The sequence below is a fragment of the Coffea eugenioides genome, chromosome 5, assembly GCF_003713205.1.
Source record: "Coffea eugenioides isolate CCC68of chromosome 5, Ceug_1.0, whole genome shotgun sequence".
NCBI classification, from domain to species: Eukaryota; Viridiplantae; Streptophyta; class Magnoliopsida; order Gentianales; family Rubiaceae; genus Coffea; species Coffea eugenioides.
This window is the reverse complement of record NC_040039.1, coordinates 11,593,215-11,613,420: the sequence shown is the minus strand read 5'-3', so window position 1 is coordinate 11,613,420 and position 20,206 is coordinate 11,593,215. Positions and strand designations below refer to the sequence as shown.

The following is a 20,206-nucleotide window of genomic DNA, read 5'->3' as shown; positions in this document are numbered from 1 at the left end:
TCTTTTTGTTTAATAAAATTCTCATTGCTTATCTATACTTGTTTTTCTTATCAACATTGCTCTCTTCTTCTAATCTACTTGGTTGATCATTACTAGAAAAGAAGGTAAATTTTTATTAAAGAAAAAGTGCATAAATTTAATTAAGATTTTAATCAACCTAATTCACCCCCCTCTTAGGTTGTCTTTGGGCCTTACAGTTTTAGTTTGTGTTTTACAAGAATAAATGTCCAGGGTTGATTTTCGTGAAAAATTTCAATCAAAATCCATTCCTAAAAAGGAAATAAATACAGCAAGTATCGAATGTTAGAAATATGTTACCTTCTTCGAAAATGAAGTTAAGGTACGATTTTGAAGTTTACTCACCACAGATTGCATCAAACCTTGGTAGAAGGTTTTGTAATTGTCCATAGAATCAACAATGTACACTTCTTTGTGCAATCATGAGCAACCAATAATTTGAATAAATGATTGGAAAAAAAATCTGCAATCGCATACAACAAGCAATGTCGAATGTGTTAAAAGCTAAGGCATATTAGGCTGAATCCAATTCCACTAACATGCAGCTGCTACTCATATTGTATAAGAATGTTAAGGCGAGAATGATAGCTAATGTTTACCTTTTCAGGATTTGTCATGGAGTCGTCATTGCTTTGATCAACGAATGGCTTTTTGGTTGCGAGAAATATGCATGGATAGTCTAACACGCATTTCAACTACAATGAAGTGATTGAGAAGCAAGTATTAGGTCCACATTTTGCAAGGCACAACAGCACATACAATAATTTTCCTTACGTACCCAAAACATAGGATTGAAGAAAACAAATTGCTTATATTCTTTCTGGAGTAAGTGAAGGTACTGGGTCACAACCTTCACAGAATGGAACAAATTCAAACATTCAATAAGAGTGGAAATACAAAGCGAGATCAGTGAACAAGGTAGGCCTGTGCAATCGCATAAAAAACTTACTTTGTCACTGAGACATGTCTCCTGAAGCATCACTTGCTCCAGTTCTTCTCTTGTAATATCAAAGAGATGTTGCCTATCTAGTGTACTGACACAGCTGTGAACAATGATTGACATGATTACAATAATCAGATGAAAGCGAGATCATTGTTAGCCATTGACAGTATCGATACTTTAACATACATCTGCGGGACGAGTTCTCTGACATGAAAGCATACGACTTCTTTCAATTCATCAGGTGCTACGCCGGAAGCTTGTGGTAGACACTGGACAATAAAGGTATTAGCATATATAAAGGGGATTACAGAAAAGAGCAAGAGCATGTCTTACATCTCATAGAAATGGCAATGTCTCAAATCCACAGTCCTTCACTTCGATGGCACCAACTCTTTGTAAAATTTGTGTCACTTTATCCACAACCTAGTCATACAAATATTGGGTTATGCTCTTGTGTTGCCATCGAGAAGAAGAAACAAAAAGGAGTAAAATAACATTGTTACATACAGTTGCCCCTTTTCTGGTTTGTTCAGATAGTATGACAACATCTTCAAGGTGTGCCTTTTCCCTCACAACCGGCCGCACCTCGACCCCAGCACACTTTTCCCTCTTATCCATTTCTTTTATTTCTTCAACTTTTCTATTCGTGTCCCCAGTCTGACCAATGACAGCATCAGAGGTATAGGATTTCTTCCACATCCAACCACCATCTTCAACTTTGAATGCCAATTTTTTGAAGTACGATACTCCTATTTTTTGGGCGTAAAATCCTTTGTCAACATGGTCAGCCAAGAATGGCACATTAAAGCGCCTAAAGAGCCTGGTCAACAACATACTAAAAGGGAGATGTGTTCTCTTATTCTCCCTGCTCTTAATCTTCCTAATCCTGTTGAGCATTGTTGCAATGATCAAATTGCCTATGTTGACGGGTTGTTTGTGTAACATATGCCACAATATAACTCTTTCTAATGCACTAACGAAAGTGATACTTCCGGCTTTAGGTACAATATTATGAGTTATTATCAGATGTAACAGCCGTGGCAACACTTTCATATACGGCGCATAAAACTTATTTTTTTTGCCCATGTTCATAACTCTGTCACCATTTAGCCTAATCTCTCCAAGAAATTCTAGGTCATTGTAACCCTTCACAGCAACCTTATCTACATTCTTTGCGCTAATCCGTTTATAGTCAACAGTGTATCCACTGTCAACCAATCCAAACTCTGAACACAAAACCTCAGCAGATAATTCCATGTGTACATTCCTAACCACTGAACGCAGAACAGACTTCTGCTTATTTGCCCTACAGTTAGCATAGAATTCCCTAACCATTGCATCATAGCACTTGTCATTATTTGCCAGCAAATTTAACAAATTTTGGGCATTAAGATATTCCGTGATATCGATACACTCACCAGCGAGAACTTCTACGTCGACCCACATACCTGCATACACTGGAAGACTCATACAGGCCTCTATTTTACTGCCTATGCTTGCTTCGGGATGTGATTCAATTGTTGAGTACTTTGAGCAATAGAGGAAGCGAATGCGATAAATCCGATTTTTTTGGACCTTGCCGCCTAAAACTCTTCGAACTGCTCCAAATTTCAGAAGGGGGGGAAAGTTTAAACCGAAACTTTTCAATGTGTTTACACAACAACGGAGCTTTTGATGGGCTTAACAGGAGAAACGATGAGAAGTTCAAGAAAAACAAGCTTTTGTGGGATAATTGATCAGGTGGGGACAGGCGTGAAGGGGAGGCAAACCTGATTTAGTCAAATGAAAATCAACCCGATTCGGTATTCGAGCGTGTATTCCGAAGTGGGTTATGCGGAAGCCAAATTACAAAGGGTTATATTACAATCTATTTATAATAACAAATGTAATTATGTATTTATATAATTTATTAATATTATATACACATATATTATAAGGGATACTTTTAGAAACCTCCCCTGAATTAGCTTATGGAAAAATCAGAAAATGGATAATTTATGGACGATAGCCAAAAAGAGCTGGCGTTTTATTCAAGAACTTGTTTATTTTCATTTAATCCGATAAATAAATTTGTTTACGAAAAAATGGGTACTCTTTTCTTATAATAAAGGAAAGCCATAAAGAGCTGGTCTTTTATTGTAAATTGAGTTTATTTTTATTTTATTCGATAAATAAATTTAATTATGGAAAAAAGGATACTCTGTTCTTATAATGGAGGAAAGCCATAAAGAGCTGGTCAATTAACGTAAATCGATTTTATTTTTATTTTACCCGATAAAAAAATTTATTTATGAAAAAAATGGTACTCTGTTCTTATAATGGAGAAAAGCCATAAAAAGCTGATCTTTTACGAGAAAGTGGTACTGTACAGAAAGTGACCACGATTTGGATTTATGAAATTATCCAACGAAAATTTAGAATGAATTTGTTTATTTAATTAAATAATTATTATATATATTTATTTAATGCATTGTATAATTATACTAATATATTATATGACTATAAAGTACATTATATATTTAAAATATTTTTTAAAAAATATATTTTAAAATTTTTTATAAAATATATTTACATATTACTATTTATATATATTTATAAATGTATATTATATGTGCATATAATTATAATATATATGTGTATATAGTAATAATATATTATATAATTATAATGATTCCTATTACTTATACGTATACTAATATATACTAAACATTATAATAAATATATACTATACTTCGTACCATATAATATATTAGCATAATTATATAATGCATTATATGAATATATATAATAATTAATTAGTTAAATTGACAAAATTATTCTAAATTTTCTTTGGATAATTTCATAAATCAAATCATGGTCACATTCTGTATAGTATCACTTTCTCTTAATAGACCAGCTCTTTATGGCTTTCCTCCATTATAAGAACAGAGTACCCTTTTGTTAACGCACCAGATTTTTAGAAAATCGTCATACTAACTTCATGAATGATTCGATCAAATACAGAACATACAAGGGCCAAGATAAGCTATTTAGCTTTTCATACCAGTAATATTAAGAGAGTAAGAAGTAGCGGTCAATTCAGTTGCCAAACATAATTAATTTGTACACGATGGTGACAAATTTGTGCAGTAAAAGGAGTTCTCAACATTCAATCTTATACACTAACGATAAGGTAGGGCAGCACAAATTACTCCAATTTCTTCATCGCAAGCGCAGCCTTCACATGTACTCTCCTCCACGTCATCGGCATCCATAGGCCATGAAGATGTTTTCCTCTCATGTGTCATGGCACAACAAATGGGCGTTGGGTTTAGAAACACAGGATTCTTGACCCATATCATCCTCAGCAGCACTCGTAAATTGTCACAACAAAGTTTCACTTTGCCTTTCAGAATTCTGGATTTCTTCATCCTGCTCAGCAGTCTCATACCTTTGCGCTTTAACTCGTCCCCACCAATAAAGATGTAAATTATTCCCAACGCATATGCAGCATCGGCATGGCCTGAATTGGCAGCTTCTTCCAGGCATTCCAATGCTGAGTCCTCATGCTTGTCCGTAAAATAATCAACCTAAGCAGTGCAAAGTTGATATTACAGTCTTGCGTAAAACTGATTGAAATAGTAACGAAAAAGTCAAAAAGTGCAGGCGGAACAGTGGCGGTGGGACAAGAATTATTTACTGGGGCCTAAAGCTGCAGTAACCTATTGTATATATCTTTTGGGGTAAAGTGTGCAGACCAAAATCACGATGAAATTCAAATGAAAGAGATGATGTGAGCTTAATCTAGAAATTTTGTAACTCAAGTATGCTTATGGAATATTAGTTCATTACTATTCCATTTAAAACATTACCGAATTTTCCCATTACTATTGCGTCTTACGTTCCAAAGCAACCCAACTTGTCGTAACTTTAACCAGGAGTTATACTGTACATGACTAAATTGTTCATTAGCAACTTCAAATAAAAAGGCAGAATATTCAAGCAAACGGGACATCGGCCCGATGCTTACCACTCCTTTTCGATACAAGGCTTCTGGATTTTTGCTTTTTCTACACTTCTTCAAGAACCTCGACACTTTGTCATTTTTTTGCCACGGAACGATTTCAAACTTGTCGAGTGACACCCGGTGGTAAATGTTGTCTGCGTCCGAAACTTCGTAAAACAACTTACAGCTGCAAAATAAGAGAAATGATCCATTAAACTCAAACGAAAAGCACAGGTCAAACAAGAATATGCCTCTTCTTGTTTGTATCATTAATAGCAGAACGAACCATAGTTTTGCCCGGAAAAGATCAGTGGATGAAGAAGATGAGACACGTGCAAGCACCTCGGATAGCACCTCGGTCGGAAGGGAGAGGATGGAGGTCTTGAACTCCCTTTTTGTTCGTTGGCCATGTCCGGTTAACTCCTTTTACTGGCCACAGTTGAGTGAATCCCTCAAAGCCCCAAGAATGGAGTAAACTTCAAACAACAACTACTTCCTAATAAAATCCAATAATGATTGATCAGGTGTAATATCCCGAATTTCTGGGAGACCGACTAACCGTAGCGATAAACGAATAGAAATGGGAAAGTGACGACTTCTCCTGCAAACGACGCAACATTCTGTCGTCAAAAAACTGTCATCCGAAACAATTTTACAAACCGACCAACGTATCTGTCAATACGGTTAATTCATCCGAACCGTAACAATACACCAATAGCAAGGGAACATGAACAGTCAATTAGTTAACGTACATCGTAAATTGACCGACGTTCATCGCAGAGCAAAGGAGCTTCCACAGTGATAAACATGGAGGGTTAGTTCGTACCTGTAATGGGTCGTCAACCAGCTTCTAGAAGTCACTAGCACAGATTTGACAGACAGGTTCGACAGGGTAAATGGCAACCAAAAGGTCGCATCCGATGCATATACTCCCGCTAGACTGACTCCTCGTATGCTGCCACGGATGTCCGGACTGGAACCCATTAATTGAGAAGAGGCATAAAGAGCTGGTGTTTATTCGCCAAGTGGGGTAAATGGCATAAAGAGCTGGTGTTTATCCTCTGTAAGGCTTTTCTCTATTATAAGAACTGAGTATTATTTTTTGTTATAAAACTAATAAAATGAAATACTATAATTGAATTGAAATATGAGACAAAATGAGTAGAGGATTGTACCTGTAATGGATTGTAACTTCTATACATAATATAGCAATAAATCATGAATTAATCCTCTTGGGAATACAAAGGGACATCCACACTTTTAGTTGTTTCATAACATTTTTTATTTTATGTAACTTTCACATATTTGATTTATTTTACATAGAAAACATACTAGGTTTCCTTTTGGCCACTATTAAACCCTTTTTCCCTATAAAGAGCTGGTATGTTTCCAAAAAAATTCCGATACAAAACGTACTACAAAACATGCCAGTTTCCCATAAAGAGCTGGTATAGTATGCGTTGTTTGTTCAATTTTTCCTAAACTGTCATATATTTAATTTATGTTAAATAAAAACCATACTAGTTCTGTCTTGGCCGGTATTTGCTGCTATAAAGAGCTAGTATGTTGCCCATAAAAAGTTGGTACAAAACATACTAGTTTTCCTTTGGCTGCTATTTAACCAATTTTTCTTATAAAGAGCTGGTATGTTTCCCATAAAAAGCCAGTACAATACATACTACAAAACCTGTCAATTTTCCATAAAGAGTTGGTATGTTATGCGCTATTTCTTTTTCTTTTTGTAACTTTCACATATTAAATTTATGTTAAATACATAAATTTAACTTTCAGAAATTGGCACCAAATTACTTCTTCTATTGCCGCCTAGGAGTAATAATTTTTTAATCACCTTCATTACATATTAAATTTCTGTTATTCTAGTTAAATGTAATTACCAACCAGCAGATACATTTGTCAATTAGTTAACATAAGTAAAATTTAAAAGGTGATATACTAATATTTTTACGAAAGGAAAACTAATAGGTTTTGTATTTAACATAAATTAAATACGTGAAAGTAAAAAAAAAAAGGTAATTGCCCAGTAATGTATCCGTTTTGTATAGATTTCCTCTATTACGAGTTTCTTCCATTTAATTAGTTTAATTAGTTACTTATTTTATGTTAAATAGATAACCTACTAGTTGACTTAAAATTTATGAAAATCGGCATTTTTCCTGGCACATCTGGTGCTTACATTTTTTTATATTGTACTTATAACCCTTCAACTTTAGTAATCATTCTAATAATTTATTCTTCTTTCAATCTTCTACCAATACAAGGACCAAAGGGGTATCCATGGAATAAAAATACGTTCTCACACATCAAAATAATATTGTAATCAGGTTTGGACTGCATTGTTACCAAAAACTCAAAAGTAAGGGAGGTCAGTGAGATTTTGAGAATCTCAGGGGATGCCAGTGAAAGTGTCAGAAACCTCAAGGGAGGTTTCTGAAATTATCCCATAAAAATACCTTCTCACACATGAGGAGAAGATATTGTAATCAGATTTGGACTGCATTGTTGCCAATAACTCAAAGGCAAGGGAGGTCAGTGGAATTTTGAGAACCTCAAGGGATGCCAGTGAAATTGTCAGAAACCTCAGGGAAGGTTTTTGAGATTATTCATATTTATTGTATTCGTTCCGAAACATCAACTACACATGATGGGAGACTCCAAGTACTTAACCAAACAATAACCTCATTCCAAACCCAAATAAGCAAACAAATGTGTTGACTACTGTTGGGGAAAACCTGTTCCCTCCAACCCCCAAATTCTTGTTAAAGGCGCTGTCTGTGGACACCGTGGGAGCACCGTGTCCTTGTGTTTGGCAGAGATAAAGTTAAGCGGTGTAGCGGAGGAGATTAACCTTTGCAAATGGCTTCTTCGTCTTCAGCCGGGTCGGTTAATAGCACGGTCTGGCATATACATTATATTGCAATTATGGTCGAAACTGTGCAGTTCGTGTTGTCTGGAAGTCTGAAGCAAACAGGGGGCGCCACTACTATCGCTGCACTAACGCCCTGGTAAGTTCTTCGGTAGAACTGTTCCGAACAAAAATTTCAGATTGCTAAGGTAGTTGTATTGCAGAGGCCCTGTCGAACGTTCATTGGGTGGTGTGATGATTTTGCACGAGCAACGGGGTTTGAACTTCCTGATCCCGCCCCGTCAAGTACCGCCCCCATCACCAATACACCCGCGGTGGAGGTGTCTGCCATCATAGCTGAACTGAGAAGCATGCAAAGGAACGTGACGATCCTTAACATTGCTGTGGTAGCTGTGGTGGCGGTAGTCCTTGTTCTAGTTCTGAAACCGTGAATTAATGTGTTGGTGTTGATTGCATTCCCTCCAAACCCCCCCCGTACAGTACTGGACTATGGTGTCCGTAAGGATAGAATGGGCATTTAGGCTCGTTTACAGCCTCTTGTATTTTTGGTTGCTACTGCTGTGGCATTGCCTTTTGTCCATCCGTTGTCAACCAGTGGTTGCCGCATGTGCAACTGAGTTGGTCCAACCGGCGGAGTGTTACTGTTTAAATGGTGATTTTGCGTTATATAACATACTAGGTTTGGTTTTTGTTTACATTGTGCATTATGTGGTTTTTCGAAATGCCTGTTCCCTTTGTCCCCCAAAATGTGTGTGCGGATGAGGTACTAGGGATCGTTGATTGATCGATGAACGTCATTAGTCACTGCGATGACAATCGCTGCGTTGTTAAATATGAACTTCAGCTTAGCCAGCCAACTGAACAAGCTGAAGCTTATGTACAACCAATTGGGATGTGGCACAACATTGTTAGGTTTATCACAGTGAAATTTGTGGAGTTGAACGACGAAACAAGTTCTTACTTATATATTTGGATTTAAGTACCTCCCCTTATATATCCGACAAACGGTGCACTCCTAATTTTCAGGCCTTGCATATTATCATCCCCTAACCCCTACCCTTCATATGCTAACAATCAAAACCATGCATGGTACGTCCAACAACAGCAAGGGCCATGAACAAAAAACCACACACCATCCAAATATGATGTTGAACAAAAAAAATTAAAAGCACACCATTGTACCTGCGAACGTTCACTCGAAACGCTCCACAATAAGACCAAACATAGGGTTTAAGGAGGCAACCGTGGTAGCTACTCTGAGAAAGCTGCGGTATTTTTTGCGCCGCACAGTGAGGAGAAGGCTGTCAATAGCATCTCTGTCTTCAAACGTGATCTCTACAGCTGATGGATTCCAGCAAATGGTTGCGGTGTGAAGGTTATCCGCAATGGTAACATTACGTGTCATACTGGCGGGATACCCCTGTTCAGCCAGAAACCGTGTTACAGACCAGTCTTCAAAGTTGGCGCCGAAGAGGATCCACACGTCGGTATGGAGCAGTGGTTTTAGACCGAGGAAATGTGCAACAAATTCCTCCTTGCCCACAAACCAGGCATTGTAGGTCATGATGTAAAACGCCTTCAGGTTCTGCATAAGGGGGAGTGGACGATGGCGCCACTTGACCAGCGACCGGAATACTTCCTCGTTCGCAATGGGGTTGCGAACGGGGATGCAAGACACCAGCATCGACTGCGAAAACTCCGCTCCGGGAAACCTATCTAACCGAACCAGTGCTTCCTCAACTATCCACTTCACTCCAATGTGGTGAAGTGGTAAGACCTCATCTTGAAAGTAGCCGACCATGCCTCCGTTGTTGAGGACATGTATTTCAGGAAGTCGTCCAAGTGCCATGAGTCAGTCTGGAAAAGGATTATGTTACGAGGAGGCTGGTCGGTTCAGGGGTTAGAACATGCAGAACGAAGCGAATCTTTCGTCTAATTACATGTTACAGGTGGTAAAGAAAGATGCGAAACTTATAGAAGGTGGTTGTATGAAGCTGAAGCGGCATGCAATAGTGAAGACTGTTGTTCGAAACCAATGCGGGGGTGAATGGGCATGCAAGGAAGAAGTTTAGTTGTGTGAAGCTCTTATAGGAGGAGATATGGATGACGGACCTGACTTTAAATGGAGGAGCTTGCAGTGCATCGACTGAGTGGTTAAGAGCAGTTTGACCTCTATAATAATTGTCGCGCCCCACTTTTTGAAATGGTGTGAAAGTGAAAGTAGTGTGTAGGATATGTTTGTGAACGTGTGTGAAAGTGAAAATAAAAGGCCGTGGGATTGTGAATTGCAACGGTTTGGCCAAATAAAGTTCAAAAAGGGTTTTTTGAATGGAAAATGGAGTCGCCACTTGGTATAGAGTTAGGGTGTACCAAGTCACCCAAAAAAAATGATTTTTATTTTGAAAGAAAAGGTAAACAAATCCTTTTAAAGAACTTTTAGGTCTACGCAACCAAAGAGAGGGATCGGGGGTCACATTTGATAAGGGAGAAGGCAAAGGCAAAGCCTAAGGCACTCCCTTACCCTAGCCAAAGCTAGTTGCGTGAGTTAGCCCCACTTTTCCTAATTCTTCTACCCAAAATATGCGTTGCATGTTGGATATGACTAATGGATATGAAAAAGAAATGCAATCCCAAATCTAAAATGTCTCTTACGAGGCTTTTTGGTCCCAACCACATGAGTTGTGGTGGCCAATAAGGAAAGTCCTCATAGAGGTCGCGAATGATGCAAATGAAGACTCAAGTATGAGTGCAAGTGTGAAAATGTAAGAAAACGTGCATGTGTGCAAATGTAAGACAAATGCACGTGTGCAAATTGAGAAAATAAAGGTGTTTGTGTGCAAATGGATGAAAATATGATAGTAGATACATATAAGTGCAATTGGGTGCAATTTGTGAGGTAGAAAAACAAGTGACAAGAAGAAAAATGTGTGAACATGGCATTTGTATTGAAAAAGATATAAGTAGTGAGAAAATGTGGGTAAGAGGGTGAGGGAGTGACATGATGAGAATGAAAGTGTATGAACCTATAGGAATGCATCAAATCGGGTACGGGAATGACTCCTAACTTCACGACTTTAATTTTACCTTTGATTAGAAGGAAGAACTAGCGTGCTAAGGCTATTTTTGTAGCCACACTCGCTCGTTTCCCTTATCGAAAGGGGACTCTCAAGCAAATGTATCCTATAACTAGCATGAAGATGCAAAAACCTAAGATGAAGGGGAAAAGGTTAGAGGGGCATGCCAAATGCTAGAAAAACTAAGGAAAATGCATGAAATGTAGTGAAACATGCAAGTATGTACTAATGAGAGGGGACGGCCTATTGGGTCTAGCATTGGACTAGCCCTTTCTATGAATTCCTACTAGCGTTGGACTAGTGGAAAACGGGACAATGAGCCACAACTAGCGTTGGACTAGTGTGGTGACGTGCATTCATCCATCATATTCATCTACGACTATAGAAAGCAAGTAGACATGCAAATCATCTATAAACACGTAGCACATAACACTTAGCATGCTCGACTAAATGCAAGAGCCTAATAAAGCAAATTAACACATAGCAACAAAAGCAAGCAATGACCCTATTATATTTGCTAACTAGAACAAAAGAGGAAAGGGAAAAATGGATAAAATTGCTCTCCAAGCCCTATCTATTACAAGCCAAGAGGTGTACACATACCCCATAAAAGAATAACTTAGTAAAAGCAAAAGTAAATGAAATAAATGAAAGGAATTAAAGAAAGGCAAGGAAAGCAAAATAGACATGCAATTCTCACTTAGCACATTGAATCACATAGGAGAGAGACAAAAAGGGATAAAAGAAATTATACCTCCCCGTTTATGATGTTAGTAAAGTAAACACGACTTAACTTGGGCTAAAGTCACCAAAGAAAGGGATAATTTGGGCTAAAAACCATCAAAACAAAGAATTAATGCACCAATTTAGTGGAAAATGTAAATAAGCCAATTTGAATCCACAAAATCATCGAATCCTTCTTCAATTGTAACTTAAAAATGATCAATAATGCCTAATATCCAAGCAAAAGTGAATCATTGATCAAATTTCTAAAATATCAAAATGACTAAAGACCCAATAGCAACCATTAATCAATCAATCGAGGCCAATTGAAACATTTTAGGAACTCTAAAGGTCCAGGAGCAAGAAAAGATCAAGTAATCACAAATAATCACATAAGTATTAAAGCATTTAAACAACTTAAACATCCATGTTCGCAAAGCTGGGGCCTAATTGAAAGGAAAAAAGAAAATTGAAGGGTCGATTTGATGGATTTTTCAATTACTTGGGCCATAGTAAAACAAAGGGAGACTTGGGGGCCAAAGTGCAATTTTCAGAGAATTATTTCATGCAAATTCATGCAAGCTACGTGAGACTTAAACTTCTGCAACAAACAAATGCCTGTGACTTCAGACTAAGTAGCAAAACCAATAACTTTCATAATCAACAATCGAAAACATAGCAGAAAACTATGCAAGTTCTTATGAAACTTTTCATGCAAACTCGAAGAAAAATTCTGCAACAGCAAGTTTCGGCAACAAAACTAGCTGCAACTTTCATTTTTCCATTGTCATGCTAAACGCAAGTGATGAAAGCTAAACAAACAGCATTCTTTCACCCAAAATAACCAAACATGCATTGCTCTCAAACAAAAACAGAAAACACAAACTGCATAGCTCAAAACTTCCCCCCCCCCCCTTTATTCATTTTTCTTGTCGGCTTTGACAGCAAAAAGGAAATTGCGTGCCTGCATTTGCATACAAGAAAGTGAAAACCAGCATAGGAAAATTTGCAAATTTTTAGCTCATTCAAAGATTTCAGCCAATTCTGGATTATTCCACAGAAGCTCACTTATTTAACTAACATTCGCACATGCCTTGTGCCAGGAAAGGAAAAATAACAATTAAAGTCTCATTACTTCTCGGTAAACCAAACCCAAAATTTCTCAAACAAACTCTTGAACAATCAACGAGACTCTACGGAAAACAACAAAACAACTACTAGCACTAAAGAACAAACCAAAGAAAGAAAAATGGATCCAGCTCAACAAAAGGCAGCGGCATGCGTAACTTATGGGAGGCCAAATCCTGTCAATGTTTATCATACAAACATCGAAAACATTTTCTACATTCTCAGCCGTAGCTTCAGAAAACCAAACCCAAATCTTTGTTAATCTTACTATGAAATCCATGAAAGACCAGAGTGAGCACAACCATGAGTGACCATAGAAAGGGAAAGAAAAATATCTGTCTGCTATATGAAGTAAAACGGCAAAGCAGGACTCGGAACAAAAGACAGCCATGAATATCAGTATACAACCTTCAACACCTAACCATCTTTGTAACTCTTTTACCCAAGCCATCAAAAATCACATCTTTGAAGCCAGCAGAAATCAACCACAGATGACACCCATTCCATTTTTATGAAGGAAAGAAAACGCAAAAACTGATGTTTTTCTTTTTTAGCTCATGAATTTCCAATCAAACAAATTCAGAATACAGCTACTGGAGTTATGAACAATCTCATAAGTTCTGACCAACCGAAAAACAATGCATTCTAGTGACCCAAATACTAAACAAGAAAACCACGTTCCAATTTTTTAGAAGAAATAGACGAGAGCAGGGTTTTGAAGCTACCTCTTTTGCTGCCTTTGGAGTTAATTCACCGTGGGTATGCTTGGATTAGCCGAACCCAGGTTGCAAACTTTGACAGAGGGCTTTGAAGCTCCGAGCTTTAGGTTTGATTTCTGAAGACTGTCCCCTTTCTCTCCTTCTGGTTTCTTTGTTTATACCCTAGCCGTTCCTCTCTCCCACTCTCGGCTCTTTTCTCTCTAGCTATCCACGCCGTCAATAGCCTCTTTCTGATTTCTTTCTACCCTCCAAACCTAGCCGCCCCTTTATCTCTTCAAACGTCACCTATATCTTATCCCTCGGTTGTTCCCCTTCAGATTTTTTAGCTGTTCCAATCGCCCCTAAAAGCTGCGTTTCTTGTTCTATTTATACCAGAAACCTGCTCTCAAACCCTCACCTGAAAGGTGAGGATGAGAGTGGAGGTTTTACTGGGCATCTTAGAGCCCTCCGATGCCAGCCATATTTTTCCTGAAGATGCCGCTACATGCGGCCCTTTTTTTTTTATTAAAAAAGTAATTTAACAAAATTGATAATAAAATTAAGTAAAAAAACAACAATTTAATTAACATCGGATAAAAATAAATAAACTAGAAATAATAAACAGCAAAGTTGCAATTTTTCATTTTTCTTTTCATTTTTCTTCATTTTTCATTTTCATCATTTTTTCAAGAAAACATTAAGCCTATTTTTTTTTGAATGCTTTTTCTTGAAAATTCTATGCTAAAAAACTTTAAAAAAATAATAATAATAAAATAAAATACTAAAAAAAAACTAAAAACTAAAAACTAAAAAAAAATGAATAAAACTAATACGACAAATAAAAACTAAAAAAAAATAAATAGTAAATGAAATTACACTAAAATTTTGGTGTCTACAATAATTCCTTTTGCCGACTACGATTAACGAACCTAAGTTAGGTTAGTGCGATAATAAGTCACAGTTGGCACTGCATCTAAATTTTTATTTGGGAAAATTAAAAGAACCAAATCGCATGCATATTTATGAATTGCACTACTCCGCTGTAGAAGACCAGCTGTGGACAGGTTCGGTAGGAATATGAGAACAGAGTACCCATTTCCATAGACAGACATGTTTTTCCGAATACAATAATAACAATGATTTTTCCAATAAAATACCAGTCTTTTATGTGTTTCCGCCATTACAACAACAGGGTACTCATTTTCCCTTCTACAAATACATTTAGTTGTGGGTCGAATAACAATGCAACCGTTTTCTAAGAAAATAGTAGCTGTTTACGGCATTCCTCCATTACAACAAAAGAGTACCCATTGTTCCATACACAACTTAATTTAAGGGATAAAATACAAATAAAAACATTTCTGAATAAAACACCAGCTATTTTCTGCCTATCCTCCATTATAAGATGACGGTACTCATTTTCCCATTAACGGCTTCAGTTCCTCCTTTGGCTGAAACAATAATAAATCCATTTTGGTAGACAAGAACAACTCTTTATGCCTTTCCTACCCTTATTTGCTTGGAACAAGTTTGTAGCTTGCTTATTACAAATAAACGAATTGAAGACGGTTAAACAAAACGGACTTTATGGCTTTCATGTTGCACAAGTAATACCACAGTGCACATTTAAGCAGAGTACCAGTAACCAAATTATGTATTTGAGTTATCAATTAACCCTTGTCCACTTCAACATACGCTTTTCTTGGGTTTGCTCCATTTTAATCGGAGTACCCATTTTTAGGTATCAAAGCGAATTTGCTTGAATTTGGAGTATCATCCCCCCAAAATAATTTGAGAAGGTTAAAACACTAGCTCTTTAAGTCTTTTCTCCTTCATGACCTTTGACTACCCGTTTTCCCAAAACGCGTTATGAAGTTGGGATGACATAAAATGCCAGGCAGTTCTCGCATAAAACACCGGCCACACTTGGCTTTCCTCCATTCAAGTAAACAAATACGTTTCCTAATCTAGGTCGAATGGAGCATGCAAGAGAGATTTTTTTATCATCAGTAAGAATACATTTGTATCACTTACTGTATTTTAATCTATGTTGGATGGGAGCTTACGGAAGCTGTTGTACGAGTTAGTGGGTTAATAAGACCCAACTAGGTTCAACAACTGGTGTAAGGCACACCAGTTATATTTTTCAAGGCAGCAGAAAATTTGGCTCCGGTGATCATACGAGCCACATAGGTTACAGGGAGCTTATGTTAGAGAGCAAATTTAGCTCGGTTGGGGTGTAATTCCCCAAGATGACAAGACTGGCGCCAGTCTTGCTTATAGGAGAAGATGCACAAAGGTGTACGGTTGGACAGATAATGAACGGTCATACGTCAATGGTGGCCCACCTTTCACTGTGAATTCCAATGTGAGATTAGAAGGCAACGTTTTTGAATGACTACTGCAGCGTGCCCCTTCATATTTGCTTAGGGGCGGCAACACTGGCGGTCCCAATCGCGTTTGGCGAAAGGACGAAAGTATGTTCCCGCCTTGAAATTTAGTCCAATCTTTACAGACCATATGCACTGTGTAGCCGCAGATATTAGTCATGACACATCAGCAAATTCACAGTTTTCTTTACATTTGATAAACTTAAGTGTTAGTAATTCACAATTCGCGGCTTGTGAAGATTAGCGAAAGAATTAAAGAGTTGGGTTCAGCAAATGGGTTGTTCATTTTATTTGTTTGCAAGGGTAGAATAAGCGATGTTGTTCATTTTATTTTGTCATGGTCCCTACGAGTTGATTGCGTAAATTGAAATTTACAAATTTAGTTGCTGAATCATCCAAAAAAAAGTTTCATTATGCTCCTTAATTATCCAACAATTATTCCATAATTTTTCCCCAAACTTATGCGTAGTTCGACACAATAGTATTTTGACACGTACTAGGCCCGGGATTGTATTGAAAATGAAAATAATATTTTTACATCTTTTTATATTGTGGTACAGAATAATAAATAAAATATATATACATATGTATATATGTATATATATACAAAAAATTTGAAATAAGTGATGCATGACATGCTAAAAAAATTGTAATGTACAATAATTTACATAATAGAAGGATTGTTAAATGCAGTGAATGAGAGGGTTAGGTTGGTTGGGAAGATTAGAAATAGTTTTTAAAAAATGTATCGATATCCGACAAATTATATTAAGAAATACCCATCTACCAGTTCTTACACTATTATAAAAATTTATAACTAATTTGATCATTGCATTTCTTGACAAACAAGTGTAAGTGGTATGTCGTGGCCATAAAATTGTTGACTGTGAATATTTACGGTAGCAGTTCCGATAAATCTGAACACAAATTTTAAAAAAAAAAGTTGTTTACTGATATGTTCGGGTGAGTTTTCAAAAATGTGAAAACGCATCTTCATTTCCTTCTTCTTTTATCTGTTCCCTATCCATCAGACGCCTCCTAGTACTTTCATATCTTATATCATGGTACAACTCTCTCTAAATATGCGAAGTTGGTATGAAGTTGACAAGTGGAAGGGTAAATAATAGGAAAGCATTGTCAAATTATTAGTAACAGAAAAAACTTAGCTGTTAATATTTTATGAAGTTAACTTAATAATCTTAAGTAAAAGAGCAAGTTTAACTAACAAGTAAAAGGGAAATAATGTCATGCATTTAAAAGATCAACAAACGTGGCAGTATTAAAATCCAAAGTAGTGCGTACAATATTGTGATAAAACTTTAGTTTGGTATGGAAAGAATATAAAAAGGTACCATTAGAGAACATTATAGATCAGTACAGAGAGATTATACACTCCACATTCAAAAAAAGTAACATTATACTTTAAGAGAAAGATATAGAACGTGTTAACTCTAAAATACAACTTAATTTTTATATATTTGACCCAAATTTGATATTAGATTGTAATAAGAGTGGAAAACCCAAATGGTACAAGGTGAATTTTGGTAGCAGTGATTATTTTATGTATTGTTATATCTGTCTTCATATGTAAAAATGTGGATTGCTACATTATATACATAACAATAAAGCCATGTATATATATATATTGTTGTACTTGAGGATATTATACTGTGTTATTCGTTTTTCATTTTCATTCTGACATACTAATACTTCATGACATTGTAATAATTTTTTAATTTTATTATGATACATAAAGTTAAATGTACGGGGTCGCAGCGACATGAATTTAGAGGTTAGGTATAAGCAGAGGAGGGAGGGAACAAAATGGTGAGAAGTTGAAGAGTGACAGGAAAGATTGCCAAAAAAGTATGGGTTACAGGGATGGATGGAAACGGGAATAAAAAATAAAGGGGATTGATGGGATACGATATAGATGATTGTGATTTTGAATATTTGTAAGAAGTCTAAAAACACATATTGCGGAGATTTTTTTAAAAATACGACGTTAAAATTTGTAAAAAATGGTAAAGTAAATGCATTCAACAATTTTAGGGGCACAAGATAGGAGAATGATTTTTTTTTAAAGGGAACAAAATGAATTGGTTGAGAACTTGAGATCCTTGTTTTTTATTATAGGTTTTTTATATATGGACCTTAACATAATATGTTCTGTCCAATATTGATGCATTGAATTATTTAAGAAACGCTTTTCATCTTACCACCCATGCTAACTGTGAGAACCTTGAAAAATATAGATATAAATATATACATATATATATATATGTGTTGCATTTGCATTTTAGTTTTTTTTAAAGAATTTGATTGTTAGTTGTTTTGCAACAAGCATGTAAAAATAATATTTAGGTTTCAAATAATTCGATTTTGCTAAATATTCTAATTATTTGATTTTCGCCAAGATAATATAATATCTCTTGACGTAGAGTGTGTCTTTGCTTTTAATATTAATTCCTTGAATTTCAATAGCTAATTTTAAGTATTAATAACGTTAGGTGTTAAAGGGAAATTGGGATTCAGACGAAATTGTTTTAAGTCAAAACTTTTTATAATTACGCTTAGGACGTTGAATCTTGATAATTTAATTTTTGCGAGACTAGTATGCTAGTAGGCTATCGAACTTCATTTGGGGTAAAATCTTGGAGTTAATTTACGAATGAGGAGCTTAAGTAAAGGATGAACAAGATGTTAAAGGACCGTAATAGCCTTCCTTCATTCCAAATCAACCATGCAACCATGGAACTTCCTAGAACAATCTCCAATTTCAAACAATTCCAGCATGCCGATCCCATTCTTCACACTTATCATACCATGGTGCCGGTTCCTTCCTCCACTATCACACACAACTATATCAACTACTAATCACCACAACACTTTCATTTCATTCATTCCACACGACCATTTCTTTTGCTGCCGTGAGCTGAGAGAGGAAAGCAAGAGAGAAAGAGCCGAGTCTTTTTATTCTTTTCCTTCTGTCCGTAAACTAGAGAGAGAAGAGAGGGACTTGCTATTTTATCCACTCCATCCGTGAGCTGGTGAAAAGGTTGAGAGCCAAGCTTCCTCCATTCCAGTCGTCAGCTTGAGCAAGGGAGAGGGAGAGTTGCGGACTGCAATTTTGGACTGCCGAGAGGAGAGGAAAATTGCAGCTGCTAGCCGAGTGTGTGTTGAGCTCAAAGCTGAGGTAATTTCTGGACCTAGATTAGTTGTTTAGGGGTAGATGATGTAGATTATAGGCATGCATGTGGTGGTTGTGTGGTTAGATGATGGATTAAGTCACACGAAAATCTGATGTTGAAGGATTTGAAGTTACCGAGAGCTTGAGCTGGAAATTTACACCTTTAATTGGTCAATCTGTGATAACCTGAGCCTAGATGTGTATTTAACTAACCAAAAACTGGATGATCAAGCTTTGCATGAGATTAATTAACCTTGATTAAGCAAGAAAATTGAAGGAATACAAAAATCTGGTTGCTTGCATGTCAACCGAGAGAATTTGGATGAATTTCTGGTTAGATGGTGACTTTTGATGACATTCGAACTTAGTTTTGGATCCAATCTTATAGATAGCTCTTTATTTGGTGATGCATGTAAGTTTTATGGTGACAAGCTTGAGTTTTGTTGCTGGAATTCTTGCTTGGAGGACTGCATGGCCGCTGGAAAAATTCCAGCTTAGCCGATGGTGGTTCTTTTGAGTTTTAATGGATGTTTTGGTGAATTGAATTTGAAAAATCCTGTTGTATGCCCTATACGACCTATATTTAGTATTGCATGCTGAATTTTCTGGATGGAAACCTTGTTGAAAATTTCGAAGTAACGGGCTGGAAAATCTGTTTTGTTGGCCGAGAGAGTGAAGGCTGAAACTCTCTTGTTAATTTCGAAAATTCCATGATAATTGGCTATAATCCTAAGTAAAACGTCTTATAACATCTTGTTTTAGGTTTCATGTTTATCTTATTGATTTTAACACTTGAAAAGCTAGTAAATTGGGGCATGAACTGAAGCAATTATTGAAGGAAAATATTTTCCAGCATGGCCGAGAGAAAGGAGTTGAGCACTTGACTAGTTTTCCTTCGAATTTTAGCTAAGATTCTTGTATTGGATGTTTAAGACTAGTTTGTAGTTTACTAATCATCTTTTGCATGTTGAGTTGAAGTAAAACTTGAAGAAAATTATGGACAAAGCTCTATAGTTAAACTATTATATTGCTGGATATTGTTCAAGGTTGCTGGCCGAATTGGTTGGGACTTTTGGTGAGTTTATTTGCTGGATTTGTGTATTATTTACTTTAGCTTGGTTGGACAGATTATAAGCTATACGTTTAGTGTTTCTAGCAAGTAAAAGTTGGAGA

The 20,206-nt window shown here is 36.5% G+C and overlaps 1 protein-coding gene across 1 annotated transcript; it reads right to left on the bottom strand.

The window, feature by feature from the left end:
* Positions 1-4,122: 4,122 nt before the first annotated feature.
* Positions 4,123-5,356, bottom strand: LOC113771172 (putative F-box protein At1g67623). Its single transcript, XM_027315787.1, has 3 exons — positions 5,289-5,356; positions 4,971-5,133; positions 4,123-4,530 (listed from the first exon to the last, which is right to left on the bottom strand). The coding sequence occupies exons 1-3, from the start codon at positions 5,354-5,356 to the stop codon at positions 4,123-4,125; spliced, it is 639 nt and encodes a 212-aa protein (XP_027171588.1).
* Positions 5,357-20,206: the final 14,850 nt, after the last annotated feature.

Bases quoted from the DNA above. Each gene is read 5' to 3' on its own strand.
- LOC113771172 (XM_027315787.1), bottom strand. From the start codon at position 5,356: ATGGCCAACGAACAAAAAGGGAGTTCAAGACCTCCATCCTCTCCCTTC. The intron at 5,134-5,288 runs GTGCTTGCACGT...CTTATTTTGCAG, and splicing joins CGACCGAGGTGCTATCCGAG to CTGTAAGTTGTTTTACGAAG. The intron at 4,531-4,970 runs GTAAGCATCGGG...TGCACTGCTTAG, and splicing joins CCTTGTATCGAAAAGGAGTG to GTTGATTATTTTACGGACAA.